Source organism: Odocoileus virginianus, chromosome 15 (genome assembly GCF_023699985.2).
Source record: "Odocoileus virginianus isolate 20LAN1187 ecotype Illinois chromosome 15, Ovbor_1.2, whole genome shotgun sequence".
NCBI classification, from domain to species: Eukaryota; Metazoa; Chordata; class Mammalia; order Artiodactyla; family Cervidae; genus Odocoileus; species Odocoileus virginianus.
Window position 1 is genome coordinate 44,043,219 of NC_069688.1, and position 16,820 is coordinate 44,060,038.

Consider the following 16,820-nt stretch of genomic DNA (forward strand, 5'->3'; position numbering starts at 1 on the left):
AACATGGAAAGAATTCTAACAAATTTCAGACATATGAATTCTATCAGATACTCTCCTAATTTTAAATTCTCTTTTCAAATAAAAACATTCATTTGCCATTGAATTACCTGCTTTGCATTTTTTCCATTCATTCACACAGCACACATTTCTAGAACATCCACTAAATTCTAAGAGCCACTCTGGAGAAGCCACAAGACAACATCTCTCTGTTTGTGAGGAGTTCATTGTGTTTTGGGTTGCGCCCGATCAAAACATTACCTCACATCAAAGCATCTGTTAACTGAGGGACAAACCAAGGACAGGCCCTGGCGTCAGTCTCGTCCTGACTCTGTGAAGCAGGCCACACCACAGCCTGTCTTGAGATACAATAATTATATCTGTGTTTCCATCTCCCTCTCCCTTTCCTGCCTCTTACTCATCTTCTATTTCCCCAGCCTCACCTCCTTTTTCTCTCCCCCGCCACCTCTTCTTTCTCCCCCTTCTCTGTCCCCTTCCTTTCCTCCTCTTTTTCTTTGGCATGCAATTTTTGTTTTGAGGATTCAACTCCAACACACATGTCTGCCAGGTGGTTTAATTCTTTTTTTAAAAAAATATGGATTTATTTATCGGCTCTGCTGGGTCTCTGCTGCTGTGCGTGGGCTTTGTGTAGCTGTGAGAAAGCTCAAGCTCTGCATGAGCTGGTCACTGCGGTGGCTTCTTTTGTTGCTGAGCACAGGCTCTAGGCACACGGGGCCAGCAGTTGCAGCTCACTGGTTCTAGCGTGCAGGATCAGTAGTTGTGGCACATGGCTTATGGGATGCCCCACAGCATATGGGATCCTCCCAGACCAGGGATCAAACTGATATCACCTGATTACAACATGGATTCTTAACCCTTGGGCCACCAGAGAAGCCCCTGGGGTATAATTCTTTTAAATACATTGTCCTTAATATCTCCCAGGCGGTTGAAGGGGCTCGCAAGCTGTCTAGAAACTGTTTAATTTTTAAATTTTAATGATCATTTTATTTTCATCAGAATATAAAAGTAAATATTTTATAGTAATAATTCACCCCTGAAATACTTTTTCATTTATTTTTACAGAATATATTTCAGCTTCAATTTTTTTTTTTAAATTGAAATACTTAGCACCTAGTAGGGATCAAAGAATATATTCTAAGGCATCCATAAAAATAATTCCTTCAGAAACAACTCTAAACAAATGATACTATGCTCTGGCTGAAGAAATTGCTTACTTAACTGAAAACAAATGCACACAGTTAAACTGCAGAAACTCATCTTTAATCTGAGGCTATCTATATTGCCAGCACAAATTGAAGACAAGGATGAGATGGGCTCTTAAGGAAACAGAAAAGATTACCAGATTTTTCTGACATTCATATACTGAATACTGTGAATTTGTATAGTATCACTTATCCAGATCTTTATCTACAGAAGAAAAACCCAAAGTTCAATAAAATGCCATCAAATTCATCCATGCTAGTACAGCTCTTCATTGCCATAGAAAAGTTGTTGATTATTTATCAGAAAAATATCTTCATGCTTTTTAAAAACCACAAACAGCTTTTAAATGAAGTATAAGTCAAAGATTATTCCGAATGTCAGCTATTTAGAGATATGAATCTATAAAAGAAGTTTCTTTTCCATATTTAAGTTCTATTTAATTTGGGTAGATCTATTGAAATAGGAGGCCTGAAGGAAAGTACTGATGAGAAAATGTCTATCCCACCCTTAGAGCCACCCTTAACAGCTTATGAGACCTGAATCTGGGAATAGGACAGCAGAGAGGAACCTTGAAAGCCTATTTTATTCCCATCCTCCTCTTTCCCTAAGTGTGAGAGAAAGAAAGGCACTGGATGTTACTGGAACTCAGTGGCAAGCTTGAACCCTTCCCAGAGGCCCCAGATCCCCTGGTGGTGAAAGTGTCAAACCTTTAATTCCAGGGTGCTTCCTTCGTCCTAACATAGGACAACAATCTCTTGAAAACAGATTTTTAAGTTCTCTCTCTGAGTTCTGACTGCAGAACTTATAAAATATTTTTCATGATATATGTATATTTGAATTTAAAGTTAGGTAGTCATTCACTTACCATGACAAATTAGTTACAGACATTGCAGCAATTTCTGGAGGAGTCTTCTGGCACAGTCTTCTCTTGGTTTCAAAGTAGGGAATGAGTAGGTCAAGTAGACAAGACCGTCAAGAATTTTAGCTTTGCTACCACAATGATGCACAAACCACTCAGTTACTCACAGTTTGAGAAAATCTGGAAAGAAAAGGAAGAAGACAGTATCTTTAGTACCTAGTTCAAATGTAAGACACTCATAAACCAAAGAAAATTAAACCAAGTTTATGATAAACTATGCTTTTTCTGGAAAATAAATTGAAAGATTAATAAAATGTTAATTCTCTGAAGCAGAAAATACAGAGGGAACAGACTGTATTTTAGAGACACTGAATTTTTTTCCCTTTAGGGAAAAAGTCCTTCAATCAGTTATGTGCTCTAAATCAGTTTTATACACTTGAGATAAAAAAGATCAAGATATTGATTAGCTCATAGCAGATACTGAAAAAGAGAGTTCCTGGGCACAAATTGTTGTTATATCCGAACTTTTAATTAAAAAAAAAATCATTCATTACTACATCTGAACAGATAAGAATTTATACTGAATAACACATGGGAGATAACCAGTGTGTTTTTACATAACAAACATTTCCACACATTTTTTGGAGCATTTACAGTGTACAGTGTTCTATGATTTTGAACCAAAATTTTCTTAGGTACAATTAAGTCCATGGTGCTACGTTAGACTGTTTCATTAGTTCAGGCCATAAATCTGTTGACAAACATTCATTGAACATAAATACTATGTTTAGGCTATCCTAGGTAGAGCTCAGGAATACAGACAAATGGCACATGAATAAAACATTGTTTCTGCCACCAAAAATGTTTAATATAAAAAAGATAATTATAATAAAATAGGGCAAGAAAAATTTATACAGAGTGTATGGGAATACAGAAGCGGGGCTTCTAAGCCACTATTAAGAGATTTTTGGAAAGATTTCTAAGGAAAACATGTCTCATACTAATACCACCAAATCTTGTTGCAAGTTTCAAAAAAAAAAAATTAAAGTGACAGAATAGGCAGAATGTATCCCTTTCTCATAGAAACTAATCTTGAGTCTCAAGAAGGCCAAGGTGGATATGGCAACTTCATGGACACCAGGCATGCAGGCTCCTTTTTTGCTTCACTATTCTCAACAGATGGTTCCCCATCATGCTCGAAGTGGCTGCTGACTCCAGGGAGTGTGTCTGAGTCCAGGTGGCAGAAAACAGGAAGAGGGAAAGCAGGATGCATCCTAAGATTTACCCATGAAATTTCCACTTGCATTTCATTGGCTGGAATGTAGTCAAATGACCATTCCCAGTCTAAGGAAGACTAGAAAATGCAGCCATTATTCTAGACAATCTTCTGCTTAGCCACAAACCAAGGTGTCTATCAGAAAGCAAGTGGGGTGGGCGGAGTGGGCCTTGAGAGAAAACTAGCGCTGTCTGCCATCATGTTTGAGATTCTGTGATCTTTACCCCCCATATTTTATGATGTTGCACCTACTGCAAAGTGGCAAACATGAGACAGAGGGGAACTGGAACTGATCCATGTTCATGGGTAATTTTACACATAATTTTAAATATCAAGCTTCCTCAGTTTTCTTAAATCATTCATAGAATCAAAAAAATGTTTTCTGTGCCCTACTATTTACCAAGCCTGAACTAAGGACACAAAGATTAATAAAATACAGTCTTTGCTCAGAAAGAGTTCACTGTCTAACACAGAAAGCATCATATAAAAAATAAAATACTCTCTAAAAATTGCTCTGTATGTTCAAAGGCATACAAGGAGCTATAGGGGGATAGAGAAAGTACCATAATTCTAATATTCTAATTGTAAGAGATTCTGACTGCCAGTGAAGTAAGCAGCTAGAAAGTCTATATCCTAAATCATCTTGCAAGCCAAGAAGCTTTCAAGTCCATCCTGCCCATGGTTAACTTTTAAAATATATGGGGGCTTATGTTTACTAAGGATATAAGAACTTTACATTCTCCTCCTCAAACTGGTAACTGCAAACGCTCATAATTTATGTTCACCGAGTCTTACCAAGGGTTTGGTTATGGCCCCTCTCCACTCCCCCAAAAATGTATGTAATACTGTCTGACACAATTCATCCTTCTAGAAATTCTTAATTCTATCTTTAGAGAAATGTAATATATCTGGATGTTATTATTTTAATACCTAACTAAATTATGCTTACTGAATTACACTTTGGGGTTTTGCCAAGAGTTTGCACTGAGGGACATCATTAAAGAAAATAATGAGTAAACAAGTAAAAACCAGGCCTGTGAAATCAGCTATTAGGTTCAGCGAAATATTAGTCAGCACAAAAATACTGCCCTTGCAAGCATTCAGTGGAAAAATGTGTCAGTTCTCAACATCAGAAAAACTACTGTTCTAAATTTCTGGTTTCTGTCGATATGGTTTGCTTGATCTCTATTCAATAGTGCAGAGAAACAGAGGAAACCAATAGAATGGTAAGACTAGAAATCTCATCAAGAAACTTGGAGATATAAAGGGAACATTTTATGCAAGGATGGGCAAGAAAAAGGACAGAAATGGTAAGGATCTAACAGAAGCAGAAGAGATAAGGAATACATATTGGAACTATACAAGAAGGTCTTAATGACGCAGATAACCACGATAGCATGGCCACTCACTTAGAACCAGATATTCTGCAGTGTGAAGTGAAGTGGGCCTTAGGAAGCATCACTACAAACAAAGCTAGTAGAGGTGATAGAATTCCAGCTGAGCTATTTCAAATCCTAAAGGATAATGCTGCTAAAGTGCTGCAGTAAAAATGTCGGAAAATGGGAAACTCAGTGGCCACAGGACTGGCAAAGTTAGTTTCCATTCCAATCCCAAAGAAGGTCAATGCCAAAGAATGTTCAAACTACTGTACGATTGCTCTTGTTTCACATGCTAGCAAAATGATGCTCAAAATCCTTCAAGCTAGGCTTTAGCAGTACCTGAATCAAGAACTCCCAGATGTACAGGTGGGTTTCAAAGAGGCAGAGGAACTGGAGATTGAATTGCCAATATCCTTTGGATCACAGAAAAAGCAAGAGAGTTCCAGAAAAACATCTACTTCTGCTTCACTGACTATGCTAAAATCTTTGTGTGGATCAAAACAAACTGTGAAAAATTCTTCAAGAGATGAGAGTACCAGACCACTTTACCTGTCTCCTGAGAAATCTATGTGCAAGTCAAGAAGCAACAGTTGGAACCGGACATGGAACAATAGACTGGTTCCAAATCAGGAAAGGAGTACATCAAGGCTATATATTGTTTTCCTGCTTACTTAGCTTATTTGCAGAGTACATCATACAAAATGCCAGACTGGATGAATCACAAGATGGGATCAAGATTGCAGGGAAAAATATCAACAACCTCAGGTATGCAGATGATAGCACTCTAATCATAGAAAGTGAAGCAAAATTAAAGATCCTCTTCGGAGAATGAAAAGGACAGTGAGAAAGCTGGCTTAAAACTGAACTTTCAAAATTTAAGATCATGGCATGCAGTCCCATCATGGCAAATAGAAGGGGAAAAAGTGGAAGCAGTGACAGATTTTATTTTCTTGGTCTCCAAAATCACTGCAGACAGTGACTGCAGGCAATTAAAAGACACTTGCTTCTTGGAAGGAAAGCTGTGATAAACCTAGACAGCATATTAAAAAGCAGAGACATCACTTTGCCCACAAAGGTCTGTATCGTCAAAGCTTTTTTTTTTTTTTTTTTCTTTCTCATAGCTTTCTCATAGCTCAGTTGGTAAATTATCTGCTTGCAATGCAGGAGACCCAGGTTTGATGCCTGGGTCGGGAAGACCCCCTGGAGAAGGAAACGGCAACCCACTCCAGTATTCTTGTCTGGAGAATCCCATGGACAGAGGAACCTGGCAGGCTAGAGTCCATGAGATCACAAGAGTCAGACATGACTTAGCGACTAAATCACCATGTGTTTTTCAATAGTCAGGTATGGATGTGAGAGTTAGACCAGAAAGTTGAGTGCCAAAGAATTGACGCTTTCAAACTGTAGTGCTGGAGAAGACTCATGAGAGTCCCTTGGACTGCAAGGAAATTAAACCAGTAAATCCTAAAGGAAATCAACCCTGAATATTTACTGGAAGAACTGATGCTGAAGTTCCAACATTTTGGCTACCTGATGCAAAGAGCTGACTCATTGGAAAAGACCCTGGTGCTGGGAAAGTTTGAAAGCAAAAGGAGAAGGCAACGGCAGAGGATGAGATGGTTAGATAGTATCACCGACTCAATGGACCTGAATTTGAGCAAACTCTGGGAGATAGTGGAAGATAGAGAAGCCTAGCATGGTATGGTTCATGGGGTCTCAAAGAGTTGGACATGGCTTAGTGACTAAACAAAATCAACAATTCAACAACACATGGCATTATTGCAATTTATGCTTATTTCTTTGCTTTAACTTATGGGAAGCTCTGAAGCAACTTTATGACATGTCTTTAAGAACTATATAAGGCCTTGGGCCTTGAGGTCTGCTTTTTTTACACCAATCCATTTTTCCATTTTTGCCAACTTTAATTTTTAACCTGTCTTGATATACACATACATATACACACTATACTTATGTAAATACATATAAAACCATTCTTAAGTCTGTTTTAGAGGGAGAAAAGACCACAGTTCCAGAGTTGTTTGCTTCTACAAAATGAAAAATAACATGTAAAGAAATTAGATCCAGTATCTTAGATCAACTCAAACTAAACTGTTCTTTTGCAAGTCAGATATCATCAGTGTGTGTGATCCAACTTGACATAAGTAAAGAGTCAACCACTACAGCCTTCAGCCTGACTAAACCTTAGACATGCTTCTTTTTGACTATGGGTCCCTGACCTCCCCTTTCTTAGAAAAACTACCAATGTAAATTCATTCTCTGCCTCTTTGAAATGTAAATCGTCTTCCAGTCTCTGGCCAGTTTTACAACCAAGGAAGGCCCTTCATAAGTACCTAAGAACCAATGAAATGTAACTCTAAAAGGAGATATTCCTCCACTCCCCATTCTCAGTGGGAGGACAGAAGTCTAACTTCCATAAACAATCAACAAAGATGCCTGATCACAATGACCTACCTCCACAACACCTCCACTGCTTTTCTACTAGCTCACCCACAGCACATAAAAACCTTCCTGCCTTTTGTTTCAGCAGAGGTGAGTTCCATCTCTCTCCTCTACTTAAAGAAAGAAAAGAAAGAAGGTGAAGTCACTCAGTCATGTCTGACTGTTTGTGGACTGTAGCCCACCAGGCTCCTCCATCCATGGGATTCTCCAGGCACGAGTACTGGAGTGGGTTGCCATTTCCTTCTCCAGGGGATCTTCCCAGCCCAAGGATCTAATCCAGGTCTCCCGCGTTGCAGGCAGAAGCTTTACCCTCTGAGCCACCAGGGAAGCCCCTCCTCTACTGAAACAGTCTTGAATTAAGTTGTCCTTGCCAGTCGAACTCTGTCTGGTTCAATTTTTCTTTAAGAGAGTCTTGTTTTTAGTCCTTAAAGTTCAGAAAATTTTCCTAAGGTGCTGGCAATATTGTTAAAAACTGCAATGTTTTCTTAATCTACTTTACCTGCAAGCACTACCAACTTGGAGTTCAATAAGTTTATAATAAATGTGGATTTGTAAAAAAAAAAACTAGAGAATTGCGTTTTAATGTAGACTGCATACAAATAAAATATTTGAACAGAAAAAAAAATCATAGTGACCATTGATAATTGAGGCTTCCCAGGTGGCAATACTGGTAAAGAATCTGCCTGCAAAGCAGGAGGCCCAAGTTCAATCCCTGGATCAGAAAGATCCCCTAGAGAGGGGAATGGCTACCCACTCCAGTATTCTTGCCTGGAGAATCCCATGAACAGAGGAGTCTGGAGGGCTACAGTCCATAGGGTCGCAAAGAGCTGGATATGACTGAATTGACTTAGTGTGCATTCATAATTACTATGACACTAGTTTTGGTATTATGTCATCTTTTATTTTTATTTGCATCTTATAACTAAATGATTTATTTCTTCAAGGATATACACCTTGATGCACTCAATAAAGTTTACTGAGTTAAAAAACAGATGCACAAAAAGCCCATTATGTTTACATTTCTATGAAGCAGAGGTTTTCAGAGGCCTTGAGAGTGGGCTTGTTATTCTTTTAAATGGCATTTAAATGATTCATTGTTTATCATATACTACCTTTCCAGAAAAAATATCTTTATGATCTTCAGGCAAGTTTAAATTTTCCATTTATTGTGATGATTCACAATCTTTATTCTAATCCCAATATCAGTCTCCACACTGAAGTATGAATTTATAGCTTTTGGCCAAAATTCTACCATTACTAAGAGCCACATTCTGCCCCTTTGTCAAAAGGAAAAAAGAATATATCTTCATGGTTATATAAATGTTTTAAAATATATGGAATAATTTGACTTTCCCTGAATGCCAAGCAAGGACTTATAAGTATAGGCACAATTGTTCTCTTTAGGTTAATGTTTTAGCACAATGTTAAGGAAAATGGTATGTGAATTTAATACTAGACCCCTCACTTGGTATAGTCATTAAAAATGTGAATAACACCTAAAAAAAAAGGATTATTGGGATTATACTTTATCAAACTAATTATTTTAATAGTGTTATTCATGAGTAACATTCTAGACTTCAAAATCCAGCTGAAAGGAATATGGTATTTTCATATGCTCATTTAGTTGAAATTACTTTGCCATTTAGTAAAAGAACTTCTGTAAAGTGATCTGACTTAAGCAAAAGAGGCATTTTTATAACCTAGTCCATACCTAAACAGATGCTTTTATATCTTTAAGATGCTAAAATTCCATGAATATTGGTTTAAGGAACCTATCATATAATAAAAGTATGTTTTTATATACCCTTACTTAAGACAATAAACATATAAAAATACTTGGAATAGGAAAGGAAAATGATTAAGGGTTTTTGACTGCAAACCCTATTGAGTGATACTAAACATTATAGGATAATTTCAAACTGGGTGAGGCCATTGGATTTTGTTTAAATGATGTACAGGTGATGAGGTACACATATATTCTAATTTCACTAAAAACATTTTGAGAAATAATAGGCATAAAGTGAAGAATAAAAGGCATTAAGTACGGAAAGAACATTTTTATATCAAAGATTCAAAATTAATGTTAGCGAAGCAAATTGTCAAGAAGATATTCAAATATTTTGAGTGTTACAGAGGGGCTTCCTTTTTATTACTAAGTAAGTAAATAAGTGTTAGTTGCTCAGTCATGCCCGACTCTTTGTGACCCCATGGACTGTAGCCCACCAGGCTCCTCTGTCCATGAGATTTTCCAGACAAGGATAATGGAATGGGTTGCCATATCCTTCTCCAGGGGGTCTTCCCAACACAGGGACGGAACCCGGGTCTGCTGCACTGCAGGCAAATTCTTTACCGATTGAGTTATAAGGGAAGCCCATTTTTTTAAATTATTACATCAAATCAAAGGCCTTTTCTTGCTTTCTGGTTCCCCTACAAACTAATACTGATATCTAAACCTAGACAGATTCCCTACTGTGGTTGATCTTGTTTGCTTACAATGCTCATTCCAGAGCCCTGACTATACTACAAAGTTCTGATTCTTCTCCATGGCCTGACATTTTCTTCCCTCTCTAATTGCATGTATCCAAATTCTTCAAGGATCAAGACAAGGTCCAGATGCTGTGAACTCCTGTCTCATAGTTTTGGGTATCTCTGATCTCCCCTCTTTCTGAACTCACCTACATCTAATTTAGCAATCAAAATACAATGAGCATTAAAAGGTATACATAATCTTTTCGTGTACATATTATTTTTATTTGCCTAAATAAAACTATAAGTTTGCATAGGCCAGGAATTGTCTTTTACATCCAAAAGTATCAAGTATTCTCCAAAATGCCAATAAACTAATGGAAAAAATGTAATACTTTGGCAGCAATATGATTTGAACAAGTGAAAAATAATGGTCCAAATATTAACTTCTTGTTTTTATTCTCATACTTGTATTATTAAAATTTCAGGCCCCCCAAGATTTCAGGAGAATATAAGTCAATCTTTACCCTTAAAGGGATATTCTATGGATTTCTATCTATACCAAACTCTCTTCCTATCTACTATATACAAGTAGCCTATACACACTTTTTTCCTGTACCTTGCTTTTTCACATATGTACATAATTATATGTACATACTTTTTCTGCACCTTGGTTTTTCTCACATGTAATTATATGTGTACATACAATATTTCCTTATCAATTCACATACAGAGATGCCTCATTGCCTTTAATGGTTATAAAGCATTTCACTGAATGGATTTACTCTATTAGCCTGTCTCACAGTGAAGAAGATTCAGTTTGCATCTGATATTCTGCAATTACAAACTCTGCAGTGTATACCTATGTATCTATAGATGTAGATTACAATGCAGATGTTATGTTTGTGGCCAGTAAGGTTTGGAAGTAAGGTTTCTGGGTCAAATCTATGCATATTTTTACTTTTGAAAGATACGGGTAAATTGCCTTTTTTAGAAGCTGTACCAATTCAACCTCCTACAGGCAGAATATAAGCTTAATCTCTCTGACTTTACTGCTTCTGAGAGTACCAACAGATGTGGTAGATTTTATAGATACACTTCTTGAAGTGTATACATTGTTCAAATCAGAAGTACTACTGTTTTACACACCCAATTAATCCCTAAGCCTGGTCGATTCTACTTTTGAGATCTTTGGAACATGTACACTCTGGTTGCTTATTTTTAAAATAGGAAAGTTAATTGTCCTCTTAGCAAAAGATTATGGTGAGAATTAAAATAATAATGCATAAAAGGACTTAATATTGCCTGGCACATAGTAAGAGTTTAAAAACATGACAATGGAAATGATGATGATGATAATAATGATAACAATAAGGAGGCACTGATGATAACAGATGTCTGCCCCAGTACCTTTTATTACTCTACTTTGCCCTCACAGTAAAGCCCAAAGTCCTCGATATGGTTTATAAGACTTGAAATGATCTGATTAACATAGACAGTGTTTCTTCCAAACTTTCCTAGCCCTTGTTAGGTGTAGCTCCCTCATAATATTGTGTTCTTAACCCACAATAATTTTTAGAAACAATGGTTTACTTCCTTGACATAGGTCTATATTTCCCTCTAGATTGTAAGTTCCTTGAGAACAAACAGCAAGTCTCAACACAACCTAGTAAACCTAAAGCCTATCACAGTGCTGGAGACGGAGAAGAAACATAATAAATGCATGCTAAAAAATAAAGAAATAAATGTCTGAAATAAAGAAATGTAAAATTCTACAGAATGCTGAACTAAAGCAGTGACTCTTTCCCTTTTAAACTATAAAAATATCATTTTTTATTTTGATTTTTTATTTACAGGTTCCAGACTTCTAAAATGTAATGACTTTTTAAACTGATTTTTTATGTTTCTTTGAAACTTGTATACATCAGGGAATATTAATTATGGAAACATTGAGGGGAAATCATTTCATTTTTCAAGTCTCTTTTGCTACTCAATTTTATCTAAACCATGGCTTAGAAGGAAACTATGTAAACTGAGATCTTTCTGTTTGGATATGCAAAATGAGGTCAAACAGTTCTAATACTTTATCTACTTCTGGAATCATCACACAAAATCCCTAACAGGAGACAGATGTCTCTCTCTAGAACAATTCCCTGATTAAGGTCAGCATGGCTATAGACCAAATAGCACAATTACCTTCCAAGTTGTTTTTATACCCAACTGATACTTGGCCCCCAAAATACAGTCTTTGCAGAAGGTTGGGAAATCCCACACATTACCACTTCATATCAGCACAGATGGTAACCTTGGAGACAAGCTAATGCAAAGCTTTATGTGTCCTCTCACTGCAGTGCAGCTGTCATTTTACTTGTATTAAAGCCATTTCATGGGAGATATTAGTATTCAATGGAGCATGTCAGTAATTGATCTAAAAGCATTTATCACAAGAGACTTGGCTATATTTATGATTATCCTAAGTACCCACTTCCAAAATATCCTCTATGTTCACATTATAGGAAGTACTTATCATAAGAGAAATAAAAGGTTATGGGCCTTAGAGTAATTTTTAAATAAATTAACACACTAAGCAAAGATCACCTTAAAAGAGGTTGAGATTATTTTCTTCAGAATAATTGACTGCACTAGATACAGTTAGGACTTTCTGAGGAAAATTCATTTTGTTCTTATATGAACTACAATGATACATTTTTCACCTCTGTTTTTGTGATTTGATCTTATTTCCTTTCAAACCATAATATAGTCATAAGCTTCTCTGCTGCCTATATCTTCCAACTCCATCTCTTCCTAGTTCTTCTCCTCTGTGTTCCTGATTCTGTACAATCTTTCCTATGACTTTAAACTATACCTTTCTCTTACTTTCTACCTTTAATGGCAAACTCCATGAAATACTACCTGCATCCACTGCCTTCTCTTTTTCATTACCCACCTCTGCTTTCTAGTTTCTACTCCAATAATCTCATCACCAGTCAACTGATTCCAGTAGTCTTCTGTCAGACGCCACTCTCACTGTTCACTTGTCCTGAACTCTCCTTCTTTGACTTCTAGGATGCTGAAACATCCAGACTCTCCTAAACCTATCTGTCCTTCATTAATCTATCATCATTCCTCCATTTCCTTTAAGTTGAAATTCTTCAAAGTTGTGTCTAATGTGATTTTCCCAGTACATGATTCACAAAGTTCTATCTATGGATCTGATTTTTTTTTTCTGACTTTCAGAATCATTTTTTCTATTTATTTATTAAACAGTTGACAAACCTTATTTTTTGTTACTTTACCACTTAATAATATCTCAAGTCACTGTTTACTTTTTATATCTACTACCACCACCAAGTTCAAGCTCTTATTATGCTTTGTCTTAACTATCTTTTTTCAGATATTTTTAGGTAACTGAAAACATATAAATAAATAGATAATAAAGAATACTTTAAAATCTTAAGATGGACAAGAATTCTAATGGAAAATGGATTTTTTAAAGGTTCCTCGGCAGTGTAAGTTTGGTAAGGAATATATCATTGTCTGGAAAATACCTGAAGCCTATCCCTTGAGTGCTAGTCTTCTCTGGCACACTGTTTTCAAATCACTATCTAGAAATGGTTCTATTGGCTTTGAACTTGTCTCTGATCCCCAATCCATATTAGAAATTAATTTTACCAAGGCAAAGCACATATACATACAAACTCCTTATTTGGAAAACCTCAAATAACTCCCACCACCTAAATACTACATTTGGGGTCTTCATCCGTATTGTTTGGACCCTATTTTCTGGCTTGTCCTCACTCAGTTGGATCACCACCATTTAGTGAATTTGTTTTCACCCTCTGCTGCAGGCCTCACACAGCACTCTGTACATTGTCAGTTCAGTTCAGTTCAGTCGCTCAGTCCGACTCCTTGCGACCCCATGAACCACAGCACGCCAGGCCTCCCTGTCCATCACCAACTCCCGGAGTCCACCCAAACCCATGTCCATTGTGTCGGTGATGCCATCCAACCATTTCATCCTCTGTTGTCCCCTTCTCCTCCTGCCCTCAATCTTTCCCAGCATCAGGGTCTTTTCAAATGAGTCAGCTCTCCGCATCATGTGGCCAAAGTATTGGAGTTCCAGCTTCAACATCAGTCCCTCCAATGAACACCGAGGACTGATCTCCTTTAGCATGGACTGGTTGGATCTCCTTGCAGTCCAAGGGACTCTCAAGAGTCTTCTCCAATACCACAGTTCAAAAGCATCAATTCTGTGTTCAGCCTTCTTTATAGTCCAACTCTCACATCCATACCTGACCACTAGAAAAACCATAGCCTTGACTAGATGGACCTTTGTTGGCAAAGTAATGTCTCTGCTTTTTAATATGCTGCAAATAAGCAAAAATGTTAAATTGAAATCTCAGTTCAAAACTCAAATTTTTCAGGTGTACCTTACTGTACCCAAGGGTAGCACTAACTATATAAGCCTTTTAAAATGTATGCTATGTCTAAACTGCCTAAGGTTCTTAGAATTTACAATATTTTTTGATGAGTCACTAAAGGTTCAATCTCATGTGGATTGCCCAGTAAAAAAGATTGACAAAACACAGTTTATTTAAGAACAGAAAGAATTTTTTCTAAATAAATCTTTCAAGTCAAAAAATATCTTAGGCACACTTAATAAATCTTCCTGTAGTCTCAGAACATAAGCACTTTAGTATTCAGGATTAACTTGGGAAAAGTGGGGAAAACCAGCCATGAACACAGTACAGTTTAGGAATGTAATATATAGTTGTTGATTTTTCCCTGAAGACTTGCAAGCATGGCTTCCAGGCTCCACATGGTTCAGCTCAGGTCACCTTGTTGATACTCATCTCAAGCTACCCCCACCCGCTAGGCCTCCTAAGGACTGAAAACACGGTGCTTGGTTATCTCCTCAATAAACTGAACATGTTCATGACTATATGTTTCAGAACTAACAGACTGGTCATTATGTTCCTACTTCTGGGAATATCTCTCCCCTGTGGTCCTGAAGATCTATTTGTCCTGCAAAGTGCAGCTCAAGTATCAATGCCCCCTTGTTATTTAAAACTTAGTAGAATGATGTCCCCTTCATATTTATATGCTTCTCATTATATACATATTTCTATTGCAATATTTCCAGTATTCTTGCCTGGAGAATCTCAGGGACAGAGGAGCCTGGTGGGCTGCCGTCTATGGGGTCGCACAGAGTCGGACACAACTGAAGCGACTTAGCAGCAGCAGTAGCATTGCAATATTTTTCATGTTTCACTAGTGCTATGATTTGTCTGTTAAAGGTGAGCACTGTGTTTTAATAATATGATATTCTTTATATAAGAAATAGTTAAAAAAGAAACATGGACTGAAGTTTCTAGCCATGGATATGAGGAGCATCTTGTGTTGCAACAGATGGACAGACAACCAGAGAGGAAATATAGTAATATTTCTTTAAAATATAATTATTTATAGATATTTTATAAAAACTAACAAAGCCAATAAATTCAATAGTTATTCACTTATCTGAGTCCTAGCATTTCCTTAACAGTTTTCCCCAGTGGCTCAGTGGGAAAGAATCTACCTGCAACTCAGAAGACGTGGGTTTGATCCCTGAGTAGGGAAGATCCCTTGGAGAAGGAAAGGGCAACCCACTCCAGTATTCTTGCCTGGAAATCCAATGGATAGAGGAGCCTGACAGGCTACAGTCCACAGGGTTGCAAAAGAGTCAGCTAAGATTTAGCGACTGAACAACAAAGTTCCTTAAGAGAAATAATAATTACATCTTATGTTTTTTTCTTTATTCCCATACTACTTAGCATGGTTTATTATCCAGAAGGAACATTCAATAAATATCTGCTAAATTGATTTTAGTTGAATTGCTTTATTATTATGGTCACATAAGTAGTTGATTTTTTTCTAATATTTCTCCTGTTTTTCCTTTTGTTTAACAGTGAACTCATTTGCATATCAGAGACTCATTAAATATAAGGGAAAACAGTCTACTTCCAAGAGACTAATTCTTAAATGTTAAGAGCTTCTCTGTTAATAACCAAGTAGGTGACCCCTTCATGGAAATACCTATTTCATAGGGAATGTAGCATCTTGGAGTGAGGCATTTTTATTAGATATAAATTACAGTACAAGCAAAATATGTGCATGTCATTCTTCACTAAGACACATGTTTTATTCTTTTGGACATTATCTGAAAATACCCAACAGCATCAAAAGTCAGTTTACTTCTTCAAACAAGTCCTGCTGGTGAGCCTAGAAAACCGACTTTTCTCTGCTAGTCTTTGACTTTCATTTTGCAGAGACAGACATGCTTAATTAAAACTGAAAAGTGAGGAACTTCCACCTTTCAGAGCTAAACAGAAAGTTTCTCTAAACATGACAGAGTATCACTGAAGTTTCAATGAAACACACAATCATTGGCAGAAGGATGGTGTTGCCACCAGCAAAGCGAATTAGGGATGGAAAAATAGTTCAGATATTCATGCTGAGATGTAAAAAAAAAAAAAAGGATTTTCTTAGCTTATCATCCAAATTTTCTTTCTTCACAGCAGCACTTACTCAACAATTTCTTCATCAACTCTTAATTTATTAAATAAAAATTTACTTGTCTTAACCCCAAGTCTTAGTGTTCTTCTAAGAACCCACACCCTTAAGAATTGTCAGAAATTATAACTCCTTGAATGATGACTGAATGCCTCCTTCCTCAGCCAAAAATGTTTTATGATTTGAGGACCACATAATAGGCAATTTATTCTTCAACATTTCCTTAAGGACCCTGAGGTGTTCAGAGTTATGCAAATACATAAGGTTTCTATTTGTTGGTTGAATTGTTTTTTAACATTACTTCAAATTCTCACTTAAAAGCTGTATCAGCTTATTTTTGGATATTTAATACCCTGGATCTTTTTTCTTATCCTCTGATAACATTCATTTTTAAAATGCCACATTTTACCAAGAAAATAAGTATTTATGAAAAAATTTTAGCTCCCTTTGTCGACTGCATTCTGTAATTCACTGGGAAAAACTGCTACAATCTCATTATCAAAAAACTGCTTTAAATGATGCTGCCTTGCATAGTTTTTAAATCGTTTGTACCATTCTTAGCTTGATGTTGAAACCTGACTTCTTTACCAAATGATCAATCTCTTTC

General features: G+C 36.7%; 1 protein-coding gene across 3 annotated transcripts in view; it reads right to left on the minus strand.

The window, feature by feature from the left end:
* Positions 1 to 16,820, minus strand: part of OXR1 (oxidation resistance 1) — a 485,242-nt gene that overhangs the window by 395,190 nt on the left and 73,232 nt on the right. For all 3 annotated transcript variants that reach the window (XM_020879426.2, XM_020879420.2, XM_070477248.1), the window contains one exon: positions 2,087 to 2,260. In XM_020879426.2, the coding sequence (XP_020735085.2) occupies positions 2,087 to 2,109 (23 nt within the window). In that variant the 5' untranslated portion in view covers positions 2,110 to 2,260. The remainder of the gene's footprint in view (positions 1 to 2,086; positions 2,261 to 16,820) is intronic.